The 23,445-nt window shown below is 45.3% G+C and overlaps 3 protein-coding genes and 1 pseudogene across 4 annotated transcripts; 2 read left to right on the top strand and 2 right to left on the bottom strand.

The window, feature by feature from the left end:
- Positions 1–583: 583 nt before the first annotated feature.
- LOC112892289 (salt stress root protein RS1-like) lies at positions 584–2,720 on the top strand. Of its 2 annotated transcripts, none has more exons than XM_025959446.1 (5): positions 584–742; positions 847–1,000; positions 1,144–1,233; positions 1,386–1,473; positions 1,963–2,720. In XM_025959446.1, the coding sequence occupies exons 2-5, from the start codon at positions 896–898 to the stop codon at positions 2,286–2,288; spliced, it is 609 nt and encodes a 202-aa protein (XP_025815231.1). In that variant the 5' UTR covers positions 584–742; positions 847–895; the 3' UTR covers positions 2,289–2,720. The 2 variants fall into 2 exon arrangements, with proteins under 2 accessions (XP_025815231.1, XP_025815233.1); XM_025959448.1 differs by having other exon boundaries at positions 629–746.
- A 4,066-nt stretch (positions 2,721–6,786) lies between these two features.
- LOC112892288 (glycosyltransferase-like KOBITO 1) lies at positions 6,787–10,719 on the top strand. Its single transcript, XM_025959445.1, has 11 exons — positions 6,787–7,226; positions 7,767–7,916; positions 8,001–8,053; positions 8,419–8,527; positions 8,624–8,758; positions 8,850–8,894; positions 9,074–9,261; positions 9,376–9,517; positions 9,853–9,899; positions 9,991–10,078; positions 10,158–10,719. Exons 1-11 carry the CDS (start codon positions 6,837–6,839, stop codon positions 10,407–10,409), a joined length of 1,599 nt encoding a protein of 532 aa, XP_025815230.1. The 5' UTR covers positions 6,787–6,836; the 3' UTR covers positions 10,410–10,719.
- A 69-nt stretch (positions 10,720–10,788) lies between these two features.
- LOC112892897 lies at positions 10,789–14,675 on the bottom strand (annotated as a pseudogene).
- Positions 14,676–18,894: 4,219 nt separating this feature from the next.
- On the bottom strand, positions 18,895–22,587 carry LOC112893473 (putative ubiquitin-conjugating enzyme E2 38). Its single transcript, XM_025960834.1, has 7 exons — positions 22,464–22,587; positions 22,231–22,327; positions 21,132–21,521; positions 20,985–21,048; positions 20,080–20,219; positions 19,675–19,986; positions 18,895–19,574 (listed from the first exon to the last, which is right to left on the bottom strand). The coding sequence occupies exons 1-7, from the start codon at positions 22,472–22,474 to the stop codon at positions 19,242–19,244; spliced, it is 1,347 nt and encodes a 448-aa protein (XP_025816619.1). The 5' UTR covers positions 22,475–22,587; the 3' UTR covers positions 18,895–19,241.
- Positions 22,588–23,445: the final 858 nt, after the last annotated feature.

Genomic DNA, 23,445 nt, shown 5'->3' with positions numbered 1-23,445 from the left:
TACATTTTAGTTTGGTTGTATTATGCTATGCTATTTAAGATTCTGTGTTCTAACCTGCATTTATGAAGTCGTTGTTGGGTTATGTTTTTGGAGTGAAGGTTGCAGCCGTCCTGCATACACAATGCTCCCAATTGGTTCCTAGCTTAGCTATTACTCCCTGGTAAGAGTTGGAGTTGGTCACAATCATACTCGATGAGAGTTTTCCCCAAATCATACTTGGGAAAGGAGCCTAGCTGCCATCCATTCTATCATGCTGCAGATTTGATGCGAAATGAGGAGATAATAATAATAATAATAATACAGTTGGTTATTAAACTTGCAGTGCCAAATCAAACGACAAGAAATCGGCTCCTGTGTGATTGGCCGAGGGAGTTGCTTCTTTGAGGAGCTCACGCCAGGGGCGGGACCCACCGAGCCAATGAGGCCCTGCTTGATCCTCCGCGGAGCACCGAGCAGGGCACGCACAGAGGATCCTAGCAAACTCCAGCGCAACGCAGCCACGGCACGACTCCCACACATAATTTGGCATCTATACCCCTGGCTGCCTCCCTGTGCGGGGGGCACCACCGTAAATTGAGGGTGGCTTTCTTGCCAGCCCATGGTATTATATATCACTCTCGTGGCACCGTGGCTCCTGTACTGCTTAATTTGCTGCCCATTCACGCACAGGCTGGTTTAGTTTGGTGATCAGATCGCAATCACAGCTCCGATCCACACCTCCATTCTCCTAGCTCCCCTGCGTGTATGTATGCTTCCGATCCTTTGCTGAATTCTTCTTCTTCATGGTTTTCTATACTCCTATATATGTATGCCTTCATTTCGGTGTTCTTGCGTTGGCCGGAGCAGAGAGGCTGCCGGTCCTTAATTTGAAGAGAGAACAGGAAAGGAGAGAAAGATGACCAGCGTTTGGAAGACCAAGGTTCTGCCTGGCCTCAACAAGATCTTCGACAAGGATGGCAAGAAGGCGGCGGCGGCCGAGTTCTTCAAGTCCTTCAACAAGGTAGGTACATAGTATAGTACATATCTAGAGGACCTCAGGCCTGTCTGCTTAACTTGGTTCGTTCCTCTGCATGCATGCATCTTGGTTTATTCTGTTCATCAATCACGCCGACCTTCGTTCGTTGTGTATGAAATAATTTGCAGGAGGAGATTGGCAAGGAGATCGAGGACAAGAAGGCAGAGCTGGAGCCCAAGGTCGCGGAGGCTTATGAAGCATCTCCTCCTCAAGTTAAGGTAAACTACTCATGATGCCTTTCATCAGATCATATCATGTCAGTGTTTGGTTGGTACGTTCTGCTTTGAACATAAGCAACTGTATCTGTATGTATGGTCCTACTGTTACTGATAGTCTGTCTATTTTACCTGCTCTACGAACTATATATTAGGCTCTGTTCAAGGACAAGAAACCAGTCAAGATCAGCAAGAAGAACTCGGCTGCAGCTACCAAGTTCCTCGACGAGCTGGCTAAGATTGGTAATAATGATAAACATCTATCACATCTTCAAAGAAATAAGCTGTATTTAATTCTTTGTTCTATCAGAACATCAATCTGAGTGGTGAAAACTGCATATATATATATATATATAAATATAATTTCCAGATATGAATTTCTTGTTTTTCAATCACCAACAACCGCCTTCGTTTTTAGTTCCTTTTTGCAGTCCAGTGGTGTGGACAAGCAAGTCATTTTCTTGGGGGTTTATTTCTGGGGTAATAACCTTTTTGTGTGTTTTTGGACAAACTAAACTTTTATTCTCCTTTAATTTGGTGTTCAAACAAACCTTATATATTCTCCTTTCTTTCTACTCAAGCAGCGAACTGCATGCATAGGAATCTTCTCAGCTACTACGTACCAGTGTAGAGTACTTTATATACTATGTTTGTTACAACAGAATATTACATTGAAGCTCAACACAAAACAACAGAATTAATCTGATTTGCTTGTTTATGTGCATGATGCAGAGTTCCCTGGAGCGAAGCTGGTGAGCGACGCGGTGGCCAAGTCCGGCACCACGCCCCTCTCCCCGGCGATCACCTTCGTCTTGGACAAGGTTGCGCCGTTCATCCCCAAGGAGGAGCCCAAGGCCGAGCCGGAGGCCGCCGCCGCGGCTGAGGCCACCTCCCGGGAAGTCGCCGTGGAGGAGAAGAAGGAGGAGGCCGAGCCGGCCGCTGCGGCGACGGAGGAGGCAGCTGCGCCGGCACCGGCGGAGGCGGTAGAGGAGAAGAAGGAGGAGGAGAAGCCGGCGGAAGCCGCGGCGGCGCCACCCGCTGAGGAGGAGAAGAAGTGATGATCGGTCGACGACACTGAATGAAGAAGCTAAGCAAGCAAATTAATTGCTGGTAAATTAAAAAGTTACCGTGAGATTAAATTAAATTACTCTCCTGTCAATCAACCACGTCGTATAGTAGCTGCTGCGTGCACAAATTAAGTGATGATTAAGTAAGTTACACAGCACATAAACCTAGCTGCTTCGTTCAATTTGCTGCATATATGGGTGGACTTGATGCATGAACATTTGTTATTCTTTTGTGTCACCTCGATCGATGGATGGATGGATGGACCTTCTTCTGTAAATTTGTAATGTGGGGTTTTCTCTTTCTTGTTTTTTTTTCTTGATTTGGGGTGATTAAACGTGCACATGTAATTATCTATATTGATATACATGTTTGTTGGTGGTCATCATATTTAAGAAAACAACGAACTCGATCGATCTTGTGTATATAGTAATTTCTTTTGCTTGGTTTCCAGCCTCAGGACGTATAATTAGCTAGCTAGTTCTTATTAGGTATGAGAAAAAATGTGTAACATATGATGATCGATTGATGATGTCTGAATGACCTCATCACGAGCGTGCGTGCATGCGTGTTGACCGCTGAATTAACCGGTGCCTCTTCACAAGCAACAACGACCCGGAGGATAAGCACGAGAAACAAATTAAATTGCTAACAAATAAGTGTGTGTGCCAAATAAAAGGAAGTTGTCGATCTTGGCACGAAATTAGACTTGGAAGAAGGAAGCTAAGAGTTATCTGATGACAACTACAGGGTTGGCAGGCAAGATCAATCAAGTATTCAGTGGCGCCCTCAAGGAAAAGGACGTGATCTTAATCCTCTCGCTCTATCCCCCCCACCCCCCCCTCCCTCCCTCTCTCTCACTCTCAACAACGCGGCTTCAATTCACTCCATGGCTAGCTAGCTCCATCGTCGTACACCATCTCTCTCTCACACGCTCTGTCTCTCTCTCTCTATATGTGCGTGTATATATATATATATATATATATATATGAAAAGTCCTCGCTTATAGCTACTCCCACATGTAAATATATATGTATATATTCTCGATTTCTTTCTTTTCTTTAAACATAGTCAGTACTAATGTATCCTTGCTCCATTTGCCAACTTGCTGTCTGATGTATATATACTCCCTCCATTCCAAATTGTAGTTCGTTTTGGCAAATTAAGATATATAATTTTGCTATGTAGGTAGAAACAATATATATAGATGCATAACAAAATCTATGTATCTAGATTTGCCAAAACAACCTACAATTTAGAACAGAGGGAGTATATAGAAATCAAATATAGAGAATTAAGTTAATCAGCATCAATCATAAGTGATGATCGATCAGTAGTCCACCCAATGCAAGGATTGGATCGGAAGAAATCAACTAATAACATGATTAATAAAGAAAGATAAACAAAGTACAGACGATTCAGAAGGAATAAAAGCCATTATTTGCTGTTTTAATTATTAGGTCCAGTACTTGGGCATGGGCTGGCCGGGCCGCATGCCATCTGAATTGAATCACCCACGATCCAATTTACGGTGCCGGCCGGCCGCTATCGTCCTTCACTAGCTTGCCTGATGAAATCAAAGGATCGGAGCAGGGAGTTGCTGGATAATCTCGATCACATCAGTCGGCGCCATGGTCGATCGCTTAGCTTGCTGGATCTGGATCAGATTCAATTCAATAATGAGCGAGCGAGCTTTACAGTAGTAGTAGTAGTCCTTGTCGTCGTCTCGAAATACAAGAGATGCATGTGAAAAAGGACAAAAAAAATCCAAACACTGCTAAAAAATGATTTGCAGCAACGCCTCTTTTTTCCAGAGGCAAGTCAAAATATAAACCGTTGCTACAAAGAGAGCGGGATTACTGTAACAACTGATCTGCTCTTGAAATATATTTGTGGGGGCGGGTGATGGCATGACCTGCCCCTACAAATGATGGCACGTAAAAAACTCATAATTTTTTTATATGATTTCGGATAAATATAAACTTTATACCAAAATTGTAGAGCTTGGCAAGATCTACAATTCTATAGTTGATAACTTTTTATTTAATATTATTTAATAGTCCAAAAAATATTATAAGTTCTCTAGTTGCAAATCTACTAGTTTTGATTTGTTTTCAAACAACCTAATACGTAGATTAGTTCCATATCAAAGTTGCAGTGGTAAGATCTAAAATTTTATATTTTATACATTATTCATTTAAGACCATTTAGGATCACATGATCATTTACTAGTTGTACCATACGTATGACTATGACTATACAGTATCTCATACAACTCAAATTATATTTTCAAGTTCCCACAATCTTATCCCTTTATATACTGAAATATTTTTGGAATATTTTTTTTTCTGTATCTATAGTTCACAATAACTATAGTGTAGAAGTTTAATTTTTTTTAGTTTATTCTTCTATATTTAAAATTTAAATAAATTTTTAGAATAAAATAGGAAAATATTTTCGAGGGCGGGTGGTGGCGTCACCCGCCCCTAAAAATCAGCCCCATAAGATCGCCCGCGCTCCTCGATCCGGCGGCATCCACGTCATTGATCCGTGCTCCCTCACCCTCCGCCAATCATGTGCCGCTGCAGCCAGTACATCACCCGGTTCCTTCTGTATCCCTGGTCCTTCCCTCTCCCTCGTATCCCCTCCCCTCCTCTGTGGATCCCCTCCTCTCTCCCCCGCTGCCCTCCCTTCTGTCACCCCTCCCTTCTCTCCCCCGTTGCCCTCCCTTCTCTTCCCCCGCGCGACCTATTCGCTGCGCTTGCTGGCCGCATCGGCCGCCGCGAGCCACGCTGCCAGCACGCTAGCTGCGCTGCCGGCCGCCGCGGCCCCGCAAGCTGCGCAGATCTACTCCCAGGCACCAGCCGCCACAAGCTGCCACGAGCCGCGTAGCTGCTAGGCCCACCTGCGTGCTGAGCCGCCATCTCAGCCCGCCGTCCAGCCGCCGGCCCGCTCCCTACACCGGCCGCGGGGAAAAGAAGGGAGGGCGGTGGGGGAAGAGAAGGGAGGGTCGACGTCGATGCAATCTGGGGCAAGACGGCGCACTGCGGTGAGCACTTCTAGGGCGACACGGAGGTGCGGCGCCGTTGCGGAAAGGTGGTCCTCCGAGCTGCCCTCGCTGCGGGCCGCGCGCATGGCGGCGGCGTATTGGAGCTCGCCCAGGAGGCGGTACGCGACCACCGAGCCCGGGTGCAGGACTGCACGCCGCCCCTGCTCGGCATCTCAGCAACTCCGCCCAGGGGCGCACTTCGTCCCCGCATCCGCCTTGCGCCTACCCGGCCTCCGCGCCGGCGTCCTCCTCCGCTAGGACCCCGCCCGCGACGCCGCCCACGAGGCGTGCCCCGCGCTCGTTGTCTGGACCCATTGGCGCCGTACCCGTACGGTCGCGGTGCTCTTTTGTTTTTTTATTTTAAATCGGTTTTTAAGGTGGGTGAGGGGGTGACCCGCCCTTAGAAATAGGTTTCCAGGGGCTGTCGCCTTACCCGCCTCTGCAAACAGCATTTGTAGTTGCGAGAACTAGCGGCGGCTATTGCATCCCTGCCTAAAAATACGTTTTTACCCGTCCATAAAAACCGTTTTTATAGTGGTGAAAGATAGATCTTTGTATGCTCTTGTAGTTGTGTGTGGCAGCAGACGCATGCTGCATGCAGAGTATATACAGTCACCAAGATTAAGAATAACTACTGTGCCGGCTTGGTTTTAGGTGGATGAAACTCTCCCTCATCTCTTCTAATGATGACACTGACGAGACAATAAAATTATTGATGTGGTATATTATTTAATGCTCATAAAATTTCTGATAAAACTCTTATTGAGACTGACCTTATTACTCCATCATCTACATATATACACGGTTAGTTGCAATTAACAATAATTCAAGCCAGAAGATTTATTCATTCACGGGAGCGGGAAGGGAATCTGGGTGAGATAGGGTTGGTTCCCGTCATCTCCGGTGGTTGGTTTGCACAAGGAACGAATTAGATTCCAGCAGCTGACACTGTATTGGACATGATATCTACTTGCTTGTCGCTCTACCATCTAGTCATCATCAGGTAATTACTAGTAACTGCTGCAATTCATTTTACTACTGTTGAAGGACTAATAGTATGAACTAGCAGTTCATATATCTTAGCTACCTGAGCTGGACAAGCAAGCAATCATCCATCTAGCAACTTGCACGTACTGAAGTAGGGTTGCCTGCTTGCCCTGAATGATTGCACCCAGCAACCAGCAAGAGGGAGGGAGGATCGATCCCATCCATCGGAGAACCAAACAGGCATGGTCCGCAGTTTCTTCTGCTGAAGAAATGGGCCACATGGTATCATGCTTCAAGTAGCATGGCCTAAATCTCGCCCATTTACGAACTAGGCCCGTTTATACCCAGCCCAACAAGCCTATTTTTGCAAATAAGCCCAGCCCGTATAGTGCTCGGCCCACTCTCCTTCCTTCCTTCCTTCTGCCCCCCACGCCCCCCGCGACGCGAGCGACAGTACAGCCAACAACGAACGACTCCACCGACCGGCCGGCCGGCCTCCCATCCCATGGCGGGCTACCGCGGCGCCTCCTCCGCCTCCTCCGCCGCCGGGGGCGGCGCGGGGGCCGCGGCCTTCGCCACGCGGATGCTTCTCCTCCTCACGCTGCTGCCGCTCGCGCTCGCCGCCTTCGCCTTCGTGCTCCAGTGGCGCGGCGGCATGCGGGACCCGGCCGGCGCCGCCTGGCCTGCCGACACCCAGAGCTTCCCCGGCATGGAGAACAGCCCACTCGGATCCTCCTCCTCCTCCCCCGTGGTCCGAGCCTCCTACTTCGCCGTCTCCAAGTCGTCCTCCGCGGCAGCCGACTGCGCCGAGATCCTCGGCCGGAGCGCATCCTCCCACGGAATCTCGCTTTATCGCGGCTGGAACTTCGATTCCGAATCTTCCATCACCCCCAAGGTTACCCTCCGATCTGATCTGCTCTTTCAAGATCCCATTTTTCGACCAATTCCGTGCGATCTCGTGCTGCTCAAATACTGTCACCACCTGTAATGTACTGTAAATAGGAGTTGCTCTATTTTTTGGCAAATTGGCTATGCAGGTCATACTTTACCAATGAAGTTTTCCTCGCATTTACAATCGCAAAGTTGCACTATACTGAGATCTAATACTGTCCCATTGACATATACGAGAATTTAGGCATGAGTGTGAATCCAAGTAAAGCTTAGCAACTCTTTTTTTTTTCTTTTGGTTTTACCGGGTTAAGATAACAAGTTGGAAAAACTGGGTATATCATGTCCATGCAGTTCTTAAATTCTCTGTTCAGGTACAGAGGACTCTGAACATCATATTGAGTCAAAATGAAATTATCCAGATGATTTATTTCAACCTCAAAAAATCATATCCTTCTTCTCAATTGCAAGGACCTTGCAAGCATTTTGAGTCTGATGTTGCCAATGTTGTACTTATATCAAGCTAATTCTGTATTTTGGATTGCAGATCTGTATCACGGGAAGCACATCTGCTGGCCTACACCAGATTCTTCCATGGTTGTATTATCACAAGGTCATCGGTGTTTCACATTTTATTCTCTTTGTTGAAGGAGAGGCTGCAAAACCAGCCGTCACCTCTGTTCTTGAAGCTATTCGGGTAAACAAGTCATTTCATACCCCCTCCTTCTGTTTGTGATTTCTTTGCATAAGCTGCCACTGACTTTCTGTGCCCCTTCTTTAGGGTGTAAAAATTATTTACAGGACTAAAGAACTGAAAGAGAAACAGGACAAAAGGTATGTTGATGGACTTAACTGTTACATGACAATCTTTTCAACATAAGCAAAACCCGCTACATGTAAGATAAGTTTAGTTGGAAATTTGATCTGCAGCTAATGTAAGTTTTGATAATTCTGCTTTTACGACTGAAATGCATTGAAAAAAAAATTAATTTGATAGAGGTAACAAGAGGGACGGCAAGTTACTTGTTTCATTGCAATACTGTAATCGAACAGTTCTGAATAGTGAAGCAGAGACTGTATTTGTTTGTTGTTGATTGGTTCTTGTAGTCATATTTTCCTTACCATATGCATTTCTGAAGTATTGTTGTTGATTGTTTGGTTGTCTAAACACCATTATTTCAACCATTTTATGATTTCAGCCGCATTTGGAACGAGACTTGGCTGGCAGGTTTCTTTTACAAGCCATGCAATTATGAACTATTTGTTAAGCAATCACTTAACATGGAAATGGCTATTATTATGGCAAGGGTATGAATAATTTCTTTCTTTCTATTTTTTAGCATCTATTCACACAGAAATCTTGAATTTTGTGGTGAATTAATGTCCCTTTTTTTATTATCACAGGATGCTGGGATGGATTGGATCATTCACCTTGATACTGATGAGTTGATTCATCCAGCTGGTGCGAGAGAGTACTCTCTTAGGCGATTGCTTTTAGATGTTCCTGACAATGTTGACATGGTTATCTTCCCCAATTACGTGAGTCACAGAAGTAACGTTATCTTTGTTGCAGTTGAATGCTCTAACATGCTTCACGTGATCACGTCTCATATTGTATATTTTTGTCCAGGAGAGCAGCATTGAACGGGATGACATCAAGGATCCATTTACTGAGGTATGTGTAAGCTACTGATGATTCACTGGCTTGTTTAAGAGAATGCCACCTGTATGTAAATGGATTGCCTCTCGCTGCTGTAGTTTGGTGAACATTAGTGCATTATAGAAAATAATTGATCTAGCTCATACCATTTATCACATGATTGCATGAATATTTACCAAGTTTTATATGTGCAGGTTTCAATGTTTAAGAAAAATTACGATCATCTCCCAAAGGATACATACTTTGGCCTATACAAAGAAGCAACACGTGGTAATCCAAACTACTTCCTCACTTATGGTAATGGAAAATCAGCTGCAAGGGTTCAGGAGCATTTGCGTCCCAATGGTGCTCATAGATGGCATAATTACATGAAAACCCCAAAGTAAGACATCTGAATATGCTGACATTTTTTTAAAACAAATGTTCAGTCAACAAATTTCTGTCTGTTTCAACCAGATATTTTATTCACCTGTTTCTTTTGCTTCTTTTTTTGTAGCGAGATCAAATTGGAGGAGGCTGCTATCCTGCATTACACCTACACAAAGTTCTCGGACCTAACCTCAAGGAGGGATAGGTGTGGCTGCAAGCCAACTAAAGAAGATGTGAAGCGATGTTTTATCTTGGAATTTGACCGTTTGGTGAGCTATCTTTTCTTCCCTTTTCTGTACCTGGATAGCATCTATTGTTGTCATATGGGTACAGGCTACCATGTGAACATCATAACTGTTTTCTGGCTGAAACGTTGAAATACTGCATCCATTTCAGTTAAAAAGTACTTTTGAATGCCCCCTTTCCTGTTTTTCTCAACATTTTTTTAAGCTAAAGGATCAACTTGGTTATTAGCCCAAAGTTCTTGATTATACACTTGCCAAAAAAAGGAAGGAAAAACTGATGTGCCTTTTATTAGGTATCATGCTCATATATGGCTAAATGGAAGGACTAATGCATTCCCCCTTGTACTCTTTCATGACAGGCCTTCATAATTGCATCGACAGCTACTGAGGAGGAGATGAGGAACTGGTAAAACCCTTAACTTCTGTGTACCAACCATGCGTCCCTAACACCTCTGAATTAAGAGAGAGATCACATTTGTCTGACTACTTTTGTTCAGGTATAAGGAACATGTTGTATGGACCGATAAGGACACCAATTTGAAACTTTTGAAAAAGGGTGTGTTAACACGTATATATGCGCCGATGGTTAGTCCTGATCATCTTGAAGGCATCAGCTCATGGAAGTTGTTTCTTCTTGCTGTAAGCTAATGCCTTATGTTTGTAGGCTATCATCCGTGGTCTCAAGGAATCTGGTGTCTTTACATCTGCTGTAACATCAGCGAAAGCACAGTCAGAAACAAAATCATCAAACATGGGTCTCGGAGAGGAGTCCATCGTACCAAACGTAACAGCTGGGCATGAAAAATTGCAAGCTACTGTAAGAAAGATCCTAGAGATGGTTGATGCCCAGGAAGAAGCGATGGCGCCAATGTCACCCCCCGGTTTTGTTGAGCTGACTGAAAGTGCTTTGTCATGAGTCCATGTGAGAATTCTGGAGTTGTTCTGGATGGATGATGCTCGTGGGCTCTTGGCGGATGAAATTTTAACCATGCATGAAGAGTTGAACATATAGATAGGGCTTGTTTGGTGGCTGTATCTTGCGACTCCCCATGTCTTGTGCTGATGTAAAATTGCTTTTATTAAGTAGGCTGGTAAGCAAGTGCAAGACATGAGAATAGCATACTGTAATATATATACAGAAACCAGGCGAATCTTCGTCCGGGATTTCTAGCTTATGTCGTACGATTAATGGCTGCAGGCTAATGAAATAGCTGAATTTGTCACTAGAGAAACAGCAGAATGATTTCAAGGTTGGTGTGGCTCCTAGGTGAGGAGCGCATGCATGCTGGGGTGCGGCCCCTCTGCGGCGCGTCATGGTGGCATCGGTGGATCCCTCTGTTGGTCTTGCCTAGTGAAAAAAAAGGCAGAATGATTTCAATTCTGGCCAACTTAAACTTAATTTTGGGTTGAAATTAATCGTTTGTAAGGGAGACAAATAAACCATAATTGTAAAAAAAAGGTCCAAATGCATCATGCTGTCCTGCAGGCATTGCAAGAGGAGATCACATTAGCCTGCAGCCAAACAACGCACCGGGAAGGAAGGCGACCAATGGGAGCTCCCAAACCTCCCGTCTTCTTCTGGCCCCCCTCGGCCTCGGCCTGGCCACCAACTTCGCCGCCAAGCAAAACCCCAGCTCTTCCACCGCCACCGCCACCGCCACTCCCGCCCGGCTTCTTCCCCTCCTCCTTCTCTCCCCTGCCATTGCCGCCCCCATGCGGCCTCCTGATGCCGCCTCCGCCTCCAGCGGGCGGGTTCCCTCATCCGGGAGGTAGCCGGTCGCCGAAAGGGGGCCGTTTCGTCGAGCATCTGGAGCATGGTGGCGGGGTCTCGGTGACGGCGCCCGCCCGCTGCGTGCCCGCCGAGGGGGACCTCGCCGGCGTCCCGCCCGAGCTGCTCCCGCTCAAGAAGAGGGTCGTGCGCTACCACCCGTACTCGGCGGCCGCGGCGATCCAGGAGATGGCCAGCCACCGCAACCACGGGGGAGGAGGGTTTCTTCTCGCCGTGGATGTGGTGCCCGTGCCCACGACGGGCGCGCGCCTGGACCTGGACCTAGGGGAGCGGGACGAGGGCGGCCTGCGCGCCGAGCTGCTCCGCCTCCGCATCATGCGCCCGGCGCTGGTGCTCACCAAGCAGCTCACCTTCTCGGACCGCAGCCGCGACAAGGCGCGGCTCCTGCTCCCCGACGGCCTGGTCGCGCCGTCGCCGCTGCTGGGCATGCTGACGCCCGCGGAGCGCCGCCTGGTGTTCGGCGCCGGGCTGCCCGTGCCGGCGTTCGACCGCCTCGGCCGCGCCTACCGCATGTCCCTGCGCCGCGACCCCAAGGCCCGGACGTACCGCCTCACGGGCCAGTGGTCGCTCTTCGTGTCGCGCCACCACACGCGCGCGGGCGACGCCGTCGAGGTGCGCGCCTTCCGCCCGTCCGCCTGGCAGGCGCGCCTGGACAAGCACGGCGAGGGCGGCCTCGGCATGGCGCTGCTGCACCGCCGGGACGACGCCCAGGGCTACCGCTGGTGCAACCGTGAGCGCGACGCGGCGGACGGGCTCCTGCGCATGGCGGCAAGCGCCAGCCCGGCAATAGCTGCCGTAGCCTAACAGGATTACAGGATCGGTGTCCAGATTAACAGAAAGTGGAGGGGCGTTGTGCGCGTCAGACGGACACAGGGTGGTGGTTTCTTTGTGATCCCAACAGAAGTGCATCTTCAGAGGGTTTTGTGAAGCTTTGATCATGCAGGTTGACTTATCAGGCGAGGTAGATGTAGATGGATCCCATTGATGATAGATATTGGATAGAGATAGATATGAACTCATATATATAGACAGATCATGGAGTGGGGTCAGTGCAGATTGAGGATGCAAGTGCAAGGCCAGGCTGGTACAGTGGTATGGAGCTAGCAGGGAAGATGAGTGGTGCTGCCCTTTCTTAATTTACAGGTTATATATTGTCTGTCTCACCTATCTAATGCTAAGCTTGCACTGTAGTAACTTAACTACTTAAGGCAAGCATATCATAGGAAATGTAATGCCATGGATGGGACGGAGTTGAAATTGAAATTCTTGAAAGAGAAGTTCATTCCTTTATTGCTTGATTCTGCTGTTGCAATTGTGAATTGTGATTTCTATTTCTGCAACTTTACTGCACTGTGCACTGCATGAGTCCAAGAACTGACCAATTTCCCTTCATTTGAAACTTTCAAGATCCATGTGTTTATGCATTTCCCTTTGAAAGTTTCATGCTCCCACAACATGATATTTAAGTATTGTAATTTGTAATATATATGCAAATTAAAACCTGTTACGTATCCTTTACAACTCATGATCAGATAATTACTTTTAAGATGACTATAAAAATTGATATATTCTAGGACAGAAAGGGATATCCCAAACACTGGGCTACATCTTTGCTTTGCCGTTTGACTGACACCGCAACCTTGATGTCAGTCAAAAACCTGTATAATGCATCTACACCTCCACATCCCATATCCTCGTACACCTTTTCACTCATGTTCTCATTCCAGATCATTGCTTGCTTTGCTGGCATTCCATTTGCGGTTAGGACTTGTGCTGGTTCAGTTGTGTGGCTAAATCTTTGCTTTGTTGTGTCTCTAGCTCTATTGTTACTGCAACCTAGAGCTAGGGGGGTTCAAGCCCGATGCAACGGCTTTTGTATCATTCATTTTTACATCAAATATAATGATTGTTTAAATTGCAGATTTGATGATATTTAAATGCATACAATGTGTAAACTGATTTATGCATGCATATATTAACCATTTTCCGGTCCTTTTTTCCCCACTGGCGCCTGAACATATTTTAAAGAAATTATGGTTGAAGTGCTAAAACAATCTATAAACTGGAATGGAGGGAGGGAGTATTTGCTGAATGCTGAGTGAAGGGAGGCTGCTGCTCCTTGCGTTGATATGCAGGTTCTCAAGTAAGGATCATAGAGATGGCCTCTTGCCAATCTGAGTGACCCAAATTGACAGTGCATCCAGCCAATGCCGTCGTCGGAAACAGCTTGGACTTAAGTTATGCACAACACTGACACCAAGTAATGCATGTATGTAATAAGATAAAACAAAAACGTACCTACTCACACAACCACCACCATCAGCTTCAGCAACAATCCTATCAAACACACACACACCCCAACCGAAAGAACAGATTAGTAGACTAAAAATACTAATATATGAATATGGAATAGGATTTTCAGGCTGAATTGGTCCACAAAATTTCTTCCCACAACATGTACACATTTCACATGCCAAGTGCTTACAGACCCATGAAAGAAGCAATACCTTTTCCTCTCGAAATGAGCCAGAGCTTCAAGAATGCTAGTTTGTGGTAGGAACGGAGTTCCTTCTTTCGCATCGTAAAAGTTCATACCAACAAATTTTCCGTCAAAATCAACAAGGGCCCTCCAACCCCAGCCTAACCAAAAAAAAAACTTACTATTGCTAGCAGCATGTAAAAGGCAAGAAACATGAGCATTGTACCTTAGTGATTTCACAACTGGAGTAAAACAAATCGGTGCAATCAAATCTTCTCTTGAAACACCCCCGGCTCAGTGTTCCTCTTGTCGCCATTAAAATGCCTGATTCAAAGACACGCCCAACTGCTACCACTTCGGAATATTTATATGACACTGGATCATAAATATCTGCTGTTATAGAAGTGCTTCCCTTGAAACTGACAATAGCGACATTATAGCGCAAATGGTAATGTTGCAATGTCCCTTCAGTGCGTTGCTTGTCTGGAAGCAACACATCAATCTGCAAATGACAGTGAGAGTTAAGCAATATGTTAAAGGGACAACGAGTACAGCACGAATAAGAGCACCAACCCTGAGGTTTTCATGGATCTTGCTTTCATCACGACGATTTCTAACCAAGCTCGCCGAAGTCAGAATAGTGGTGCATCCGTTCCATTTTGTAATTAGGCCTGAACACGCAAAAAGCCTTGTTTCTCCTGCATAATACAATTTTGATTATTACTTAATCATGGATGAATACAAATATGGAAAAGCGAAGAGCATGCTACTGTTAAATCACCATTGTATGAAGCTAGGGAGACAACACTACGAGATAAATTTTTCGAAATTGTTTCACTGAGTGCTCCCCAGACACCTTTACTAGAATCATATGTGTCACCAAAAGTCTCTTCGAAAGTATTAACCAAAACCATGTTGCCTGGTTGAAGATACATGTACAAAACTTGTTAGTGCCTGACCTTTAACAAATGTGCTAGACTCAAGAAGTCAATAAAATAAAAAATATTTGACTTACAATCAACGGCAGCTATTGATTGCTTGGCATAGCCCAAGGAGTTTAGATCCTCTTCCTGATTAGTAAGTTCATTTCCTGTTGCGACAGCTCAAGTGATTAGCACAGGTCATATGCTAGCAGTGATATAATAGTCATGACAAAAGTCACTCATCTAAACCTCTGCATACAAGGATGGGTCACTTTAACACACCGTGAAATAATGTATTAAGGTTATCAGATTAGCACTTTGCGGTAGTATCCTTGTCATGAGAGTACAATGATAAGGAGAATAAACTAAACTTGCACTACTTGTGATGGACTTGCAGACATTATTCCTTTGACAGGTTATATACTTGGTGGTCTCAAAGAGTACAATGATAAGAAAATGTTAATGTGCTCACCATGTAGAAAGTAAAACCTAGGTGCATGAATTCTTCTAACCCTGCAGCAGAACATAGTGAAGTCATTATATTCCACACAAGAATACATGTAGCATGGATCAAACTGAATCTCTGAAACACCGTCATGAAAAGAATTGCACTGAAGATCATAAATGCATGATTTGTGAGATGTTACAAATTAGAGCTCAATTTTCTATATTTTAGCCTGAATGAAATTTTTAGTTTCTTTTAGTTTGACAAGCATGCTGGCTTCAACGTTAAACCCATAGAGGAAATCAAGTAATTAACGAGGGATAAAAAATTTCAAAGAAATAAGAAATGCAAAAAACAGCTAATATTGGGCATCCTCTTCCCATAGCTCACAGCTACAACCACACAGAAACAGTGAACACAACAGAAAAGCCACAGCTGATCTGTTCTGGAAATACACAAGACATACTGAAATATCCTGCTTGCAAGCAATTGAATGGTATTCTCAAACTGCTCCAATTTTCCAATAGCGACGTTCCTTCGCATGAAAGCGCCTCTTTTATTATCCAAGAAAAGGTTCATTCCAACAAATTTTGCATCAGCATCAAAAAGTGGCCCACCATCGCCAGCCTAGCACAAATTGAATTAAAATGACAGGCAATAAGGGTTACACTGAGACAAAATACATCAAAGTGGCACAGAAACATCAACACCTTACCTTAGACATTTTACAAGTGGAGTACGAAAGCTCTGTCCCATCTTCAGAAGTGCACGAATCTCTAGTCATGGTTCCTCTTCTGGGTATTTGTTTGCCAGAGTCCATAAGCTCTATACCTACTAGGTTACTGCCAGGTAGAATTTCCACCTCATCATGAAGATGAATCGCACAAACATCAAGGGATTGTTTGACATTGACGAGAGTAATTCCACGACTTAAATATTTTTGTTCCAAGAACCCTGTGGCAACATTATTGGATGCATCGCGCACTTGAATCTAAGATGACAATAAAATAAAAGCAAGGATATAAGCATGCAATTAAAGAACACAGAACTACCACAACGAACTTAAATGAATGAATAAGCAAAACGAGTGCAGGATGCATCATGTAACGACCAGCATCTCTTCTACTTATGAAAGTTGCACCCAACTTTTCTGAAGTCAATATTCTTGTAATAGAAGATTTCTTGCTTTCTATAGGAATGCCTGAGCATGCAAAGCACATTGATGCATCCTACATAATTGCAATAGTTAGCTGCGGATGTTCAAATGTTTATTTGAGAAACTCAGAAGCAGTAAATAGAATCATCACCGTCAAACAAGAGAAGCGACACGACACTTTTGGATATTTTTAAAGGAAAATCTTGATCACTAGAGCCACCAATAAGTAGATAGTCAACAATGCAACCTAGTTAAAGAAAAATGAGTCAGGAAACTGGTAGTGCTCCAATTGAGGATTAAATGGCTGGTATGCCAAAGAAAGGAATGTTCAGCAGACCTGAAGTCAATGAACCAGTTGCCTCTCCTTCACTAGTATTTTGTTTCTTTGCTGATGTTGTGAGGTTATAGCCAATCTCGCTCTCTCCGACGCTTGCTAGTCCTTCGCTTCCCAATCAATTAACATTTTGAGAAGATAATCAACTCTCCCACCATGCCTGCTAGTCCTTTGCTCCTCATCCGAACTTCTTGTGAAATCGTCAATATTTTTGTTGATTGTGGCAGCATCTTTCCAAGTCATGATACAGAGCGGAATCAATGCAGAATATTAGTATTGTAGCCAGTCAAGCATTTTTGTGAAAACAGTCACTCGAAATTCTCAAACCATTGTTAATAGAAGTCTGGTCACGAACGACCAAAACATCCGACAGAGCTAAAACTAACAAAAATAACATGCGTGCGTACCATCCAAAGTCTGTAAGACGAAACAATCACAGCGATCAGAAGCTAACTTTCTGCAATTATTGAATCCCCACACGAACAAACACTGTTCTCTGACAGATTCGAACCGCTGGAGAAGCAACCCCCCGGCGAATCTACGATAGGAGACACCCAAAACAAATTCGAGAAACAACCCAATGAATCTACGAGAGACACCCAAAACGATCGGACCCGTGCGGTGGACACTGATCGAGTTTTCAGGTCGGCGCAGCGGACCGGAACCTGACGACAGGGTGGCCGCGGCGGCGCGAGTCAGGAGATCGATCGCGGGGTTCTCCGATCGTTCATCCTACACGGCGTTATCTGGTGGAGCTAATCTCTTGTACGGCAGCGCTCACCGGCCGCTCGGACCCTGTCCTCCGCGGCGCAGGCGACTTCCATACCACGTCCACAAGGTAAGGTTATTTCTTGATCATGCAAAGTTATCTGAATCTGCAATGCTATCTGAATCGTGTTCCCTACGTGTTCATTTCAACAACCACCTTGCAATAGAAGCAAAGCTCTTTGCTAAGAGACTAATTTACAGTATCTTGACCTTGCCGCGATAAATCTAGCCTCCTAGAACACAAACACAAGATTTGATTCGAGTGCTTCGAGTACCATCAATATAACAAATTATAATATCATATAATTAAATATTTCCAATCTAAGCTATGTAGCAAGTTAGAATGTCATGTAATCGAATTTCTCTCGTCTATATGTGATAAGTTAGAGACAAAAATCTATATAAATCCCTAACGTTTGCCTGAGCGTCTACTTCACACCCTTACTTACAAAACTAGATGTTCTGCACCCTAAGCTACCCAAAACCATTCAGTCCCCCTAAGTAGTTTTGCCTTGTTGGCACATGGTGGGGCCCACCTGTCTGGCTTGACTGTGTTACTGTACTTAAAACGATTATAGGGGGTTATTTGCAAAAGTGTGAGGACAAAAGAAATATATGAATAATTATAGGGTTATATGAGGGCTTTTTTTAAAAAAAAAGACTTTCTTCTTCCCTAGACCGGCTGACTGGTTCAGGAGGCCGAGGCTTGGTGCGGGCAGCGGCGTGGCGGGCGGGGCAAGGTCTGTGGCAGGGCTGCCACGCCGGGCTGCAGCGCAATGACCGATCGGGGTGCTCGCCCCCATGGCATTGGCACCGCTCCCGACGACAGCCATGACAATAGCAGGACCGAAGCATGGGATTCGTTCCGATTTGAGTCTATTATGCTTAATTTATTCGATTTGCGGTTGATCTATGTTGATTCGAATTCATTGTGCTACTATTTTGATAGATTTTATCAGCCTTTTTTTCCTTGTCCTTATTCCGTTCGGTTGGTATGGTCATGACCTTGCGACAACTCTTGGTTTGTATCCGGTCTGACATGATCCGCATCCGGTTCGCTCCATATAATAATTGAAGCAATCCGAATTTGTATTTATATCCGAGGCTATCTGTGTTCGAATCCAAGTTCGATAAAAATTGTGAAAATAAATACAGTATCGATGATATCTGTCCGTATCCGATCTGTTTACGTCCCTAGATATCGCCTAACAATTTTCAAACAAGATAGCACATACCACTGTTCTATCAAGCCCTTTTAGTAGCCTAACAATTTTAAGGATCCTAGCCCAAATATTATGTAATTTTAAGTTCAGGCCCACCTGACGATGACTTGGCTAAGTTAACAGTATGATGACGGTGCGTTAAACGCTTAAAGCACCACCAGCAGCAGACTTTGCACGCATGACATCCATCTCGCGACTCCATGCTTCATGCCCAGCCATGAGCCCTCGAGCCATGGTACATGATGCTCGAGTATTCTTTATTCACTGTCCCACAACACGCATAAAGATTAGAACCATTTAGCAAAAGCTACATATATTTATGAGGTTCAGAATACACTTGCTGTAGTGTATATTATACTGATGAACATCGGTTCCGTCTGCCGTGGGAGAGAATCTCTCTCGGCACTCCGATACATGATGCCATCCCTAAAATATTCTACTTACAGTGAGCAAGGAAGTCCCAGCAGGTCCTAGAAATCAATTATCACGAGACGAGTTATCCACAAAAGCTTTCCTGCAGCTAGGCAACCCTTGTTTCTACTACTTACTTTGCAGAGACTCATCATCTCTATCATCTCTGCCTTAGGAACTACTACTACCTCTACCTGCATGCAGCAGCCTTCAATGCTTCTCACACTGCTGCAGGTTGGTTCTTCTTCAACTTCTCGACAATGAACCTCCTTGTGTCCGCGCCCTTCACATTGAATTCCATCAGAAGATCTTCGTACAGCGTCTTCAAGTTTGTGTTGAACGTGATGCGTCTGGTCAGAGGGTTTGCCTTTACTGCTCCTGGCTTTGGTGCCTTGCTGCCACTGCTGGATGCTCCTGCATCACTGCTTTTGCATTCTAACTCCTCCTCTGGCACTACTGAGCCAACATCATTACCCTCCATGTAGTACTTGCATGCTGCAAGAATGGTATGCCCATGCACCCGGAAGTGGCCGGCAACAAGGTCTGCGAAGTGCTGTAAGGCACCACAAGGCAAAGACGGATCAGTTCGGCTACAAAACAGCAGAAACCAAACTTTACTTCTTCTTTGCTGCACCAGTAAAATTACTAGTTACCTCTGGAGGCCTCCGAAGTGAGTACAACATCGTCCTGCATGAGTGCAGAAAAGTAGTGTCGTTATACTCCAAAGCATTCCGCTGCCCATGCGGAGTGTTGGCAGAGGCCTCATATCCTGGCTCATTGTAATATGGCTGCTCATTCAAAATGAGAGCTTGAATGGAGACAAGAACCTGTAGCAAGGTTGATTGAGCTGGATTCCACTTCTCACAACCTTTACCACTCCAGGTACCCAGCAGGCTAAGGCATACTTTTCCACAGTTATACAAGTTTGGATTAATCCGAAGTCCACCAGAGTGGTAGTGCACCAACTGCAAACCCCATCAGAGACAAATATTTCAATAAAACGTGAAAAGACATTATATAAATAATAAAAAGACACGTGCGAAAGCTTTGGTATATACCGGAGGGCCAGAAGGATAAGAAGAGGGAATGTGAACATCAAAGAAGAAAAGACCATCATGGTAGGGTGTTCCCTTAGGTCCAATAATCGCAGCCCTAAGAAGGTCCATTCTATCTTCGGCAACCCGGACATAAATAGATGCTGTACAAAAGAAAATCATCAGAATCTATACCTCTAAGATAAGAAGAATAGACTGAAACAATGCTACAAATTAACAAGAGTGCTGTGAAAATAGGATACTAAAGCCTAGTAATGATATCACTTCCAAAATCACAGCAATAGCTTCTACAGACAAATAATGTGCAATAATTTGAGGAACAAAGATGCGACACTCCAGCCAAGTGCTTCATAACAATGAGACACAATGATCTATCATAAGGAAGGCTTTACATAGATGTTAAGCAGTGGAGATAGAATTAAATAACAGTTTTATTTGCCCTTAAACATCTGTTTCAATCTAGCCCAGGGCAGTGCAATGAAAATAACTATAGCGCATGAAGGACGCTGTCAACCCTTATCGGAATGCAACTAGTAACTAAGGTAGTGCAGTTTCAACCCTGGCTGAGAATCCCAGTGTCATGCAGCACAAGTAGGATTGTTTTGTCTCCTCATTGAGTAGACATGAGCCTAACAGACATCTTATTCAAATCAACAAAACAATCTTATATCAAACTTATTGCTTCTTCTAACTAATTGATTTTTGGGTAACTTGATGAAGGTAACTGATCTCTAAACCTGGGCTGGGGAAGCAATGGTGGACATCACTGTAGGTATGGCCACACATGAAGAAAGCATTTTGAATGTTGATGTTGCCCCCAATGTATGAAGATGGTTGGTTTAAACTTAAATAAGGGGGCATACTAAGCAATAAGCAAAAGAACCTCGCCTATTTTTCTCATAGCTAACCTGGTAGATCCTTCTCCAGAAGTTTCCAGTCATGTTGAACTCTCTTTGACCAGGCTCTGGCTGGCTGAAACAATATTCACATGCAAGAATAGGTAAGTGCCCAAAAGAAGTACAAAATCAAGAGCAACTACTAGTTGAGCATGGCACCTCTCCCTGAGAATTTTTAGCAAAATGGTGGTCAGAGAAATTATGAACAGTGTCAAACTGCTTGAACTGCTTATATTTATCTGCATTCTCATCTGCATTATTTGATTTAGATGGCTCCTCAACTTCTTCCTTGGCTGCAATTTTCTGCAGCCATGGTACAGTAGCCTCCACGCCTGGAGGCAGATCTAAATCGTCAAATTTATCAGCAAGATGCTGATTAAAGTCAGCTTCGTCAAACTCATAATCATCTTCATCATAGCCATCACCATCATCATCACAGTCGTCCTCCACATAGTAATCTTCTTCTTCTTCTTCTTCGATTTCTCCAGAGTTAAGATCCAGAGGTCCTGGTTCAGAGATTTGTAAAGAGCTACTTGTGCTGGATGAACCCTGCAAAACAGTATAGGTTAGTCAATAATTATAACAGGTAATTAAAAAAAGCATGAAAAGGACATGTAAAGTCATTTCTTCCGCAATCTGGGATCGTATATTTAATTAAAAATCTGAACAATAATGCTTCCAGCCTTAATGGATTCACACAAATATGCAGCTTGATCACAAAGGCCAAAACGACCACTGTTAGTCTACTATTGCTATTCACACTGCATTGGACAGATTGTAAAAATCCCTCTGCGGCCGAAATAAAGTAACAGCAGCAAGGCCTCTCTTTAACACAGTGGCGGGCACAAAATCACACAATGTTCAGAGACAGGAAACTGCCAGTGCATCCCAATCGAGCGAATTATGACTGCCATTGCATCAATCAACCCAGGATAGGCTCGAGAATGGCAGAGCACACCCCACTTGTACCATATCCCCAAGCAATTCAGGCTAAGGAAGCACCGAACCCACCCTGAATTGTGGCCCCCAAAACCCAAACCCTAGTAGCAAGACGAAAGAAACCCTTGGGGGCAAGAAAACCCCAATCCGGACCCCGAACCAAACCCTAAACGTGAACCCCGTCCCACCAAATCCGGCCCGGGAAAGAAGCTCGCGAGCGAGAATCCGTAGACGAATCGATCAACTCGAAAGGGAAGGGGGAGCGCCGGCGCGATTGGGCGGGACAGGAAACAAGGCGGGAAGCCGAGCGGGTGGTCACCTGGCATCGCTGGCGCTTCTGCTGCTGCGCGGCGCCCCAGGCGACGGCGTCGGCGGTGCGGCACGACGAGGAGCTCCCCTGCTGCAGGCCGCAGTACCTGCAGGCGCCGAGAACCAAAGGCGATCATAATCAGGAGGAAATCCCCCAGAAAGAAGAGGAAGGGGAAAGTCTTTTCCCCCGTCCGCGAGGAAGTGAGGAGAGAGAGAGATCGCGGCGGCGTGGAGGCGACGTACTCTGCGTCCATGGCGGCGGCGGGCGATCGTGGCGGGGCGATCGATCGATGGAACGAAGGAAGGAAAGGGAAGGGGCGGCCGATTTATGCAGGCTGCGTCCTAGTCCCGCTCAGCCACGCCAGCGGAACCGCGCCGCATCCGATGACGTGTGGGTCCACGCGAAGGGGAGTCTCCTTAGACGGGCCCACCTGTCAGTGACACACCGGTCCGCTTCAGGATCTTCTGCGGCCGAGAGTATGCAGAGCTGGAGCATGGTCTCTTTAGCAGGCAGCGACAGAGCAGAGGGCACATGCGCACAGCAGCAAGACAGAAAACGGGGGGCAGGGGATGAAAGATGACGTCAAGCTTGTAACTTGGTCGACTCGCATTGGACTAGTAGATCATATAACTAAAGTGTAGGTGGTTCAGAGTAGAACATCAGAAACAGCTGACCTAATGTTGGGTTCAACTGTGTGCTTGGACCACAGGTGGGGTGGTGTGGTGTCGCCTGCGGTGCGGCGAGCGGCAAGGCCATGCCGAACCAAAAGGTGTACAGGGCAGGCATCTTAGATGAAGTAGCCAACAACAAACACCAGGCAGAAAAACTACAATCCATGGGCCAATTCAGCTTCAAAACAATTAGAGGACTCCAACAGTAACTCAACTACATCACTGCGGCTCTCTGATAGAAACATAAACTAAACTGATAGTCAAGCGAGGAAACTAATGAATGATCAGCTGAACGGACTCATGTGCACCCATGGTAAAAAAAATCAATTGAGCCATGCCATGGAGTTATCATACATACAGGTTACTGGTAGCCCAAAAGCACACCCCTTCTACCTTGCATGTGCTGATGTGGCATGCTCTTATATTCTTTGCTCTCAAGAAAGCTTATGAATACAGAGAAGGCAAGGGTCAGGGGAAAATGAGCAAAGAAAACGAAGGATGCATATTGTTTTTGCTCGCTAGCACACTAGATATAGAGAAACAAAAAACATAC

This window comes from Panicum hallii, chromosome 5, assembly GCF_002211085.1.
Source record: "Panicum hallii strain FIL2 chromosome 5, PHallii_v3.1, whole genome shotgun sequence".
In the NCBI taxonomy this organism is placed as follows: Eukaryota; Viridiplantae; Streptophyta; class Magnoliopsida; order Poales; family Poaceae; genus Panicum; species Panicum hallii.
The sequence above is the reverse complement of the archived record's forward strand: the minus strand, read 5'-3'. Positions and strand labels throughout refer to the sequence as shown.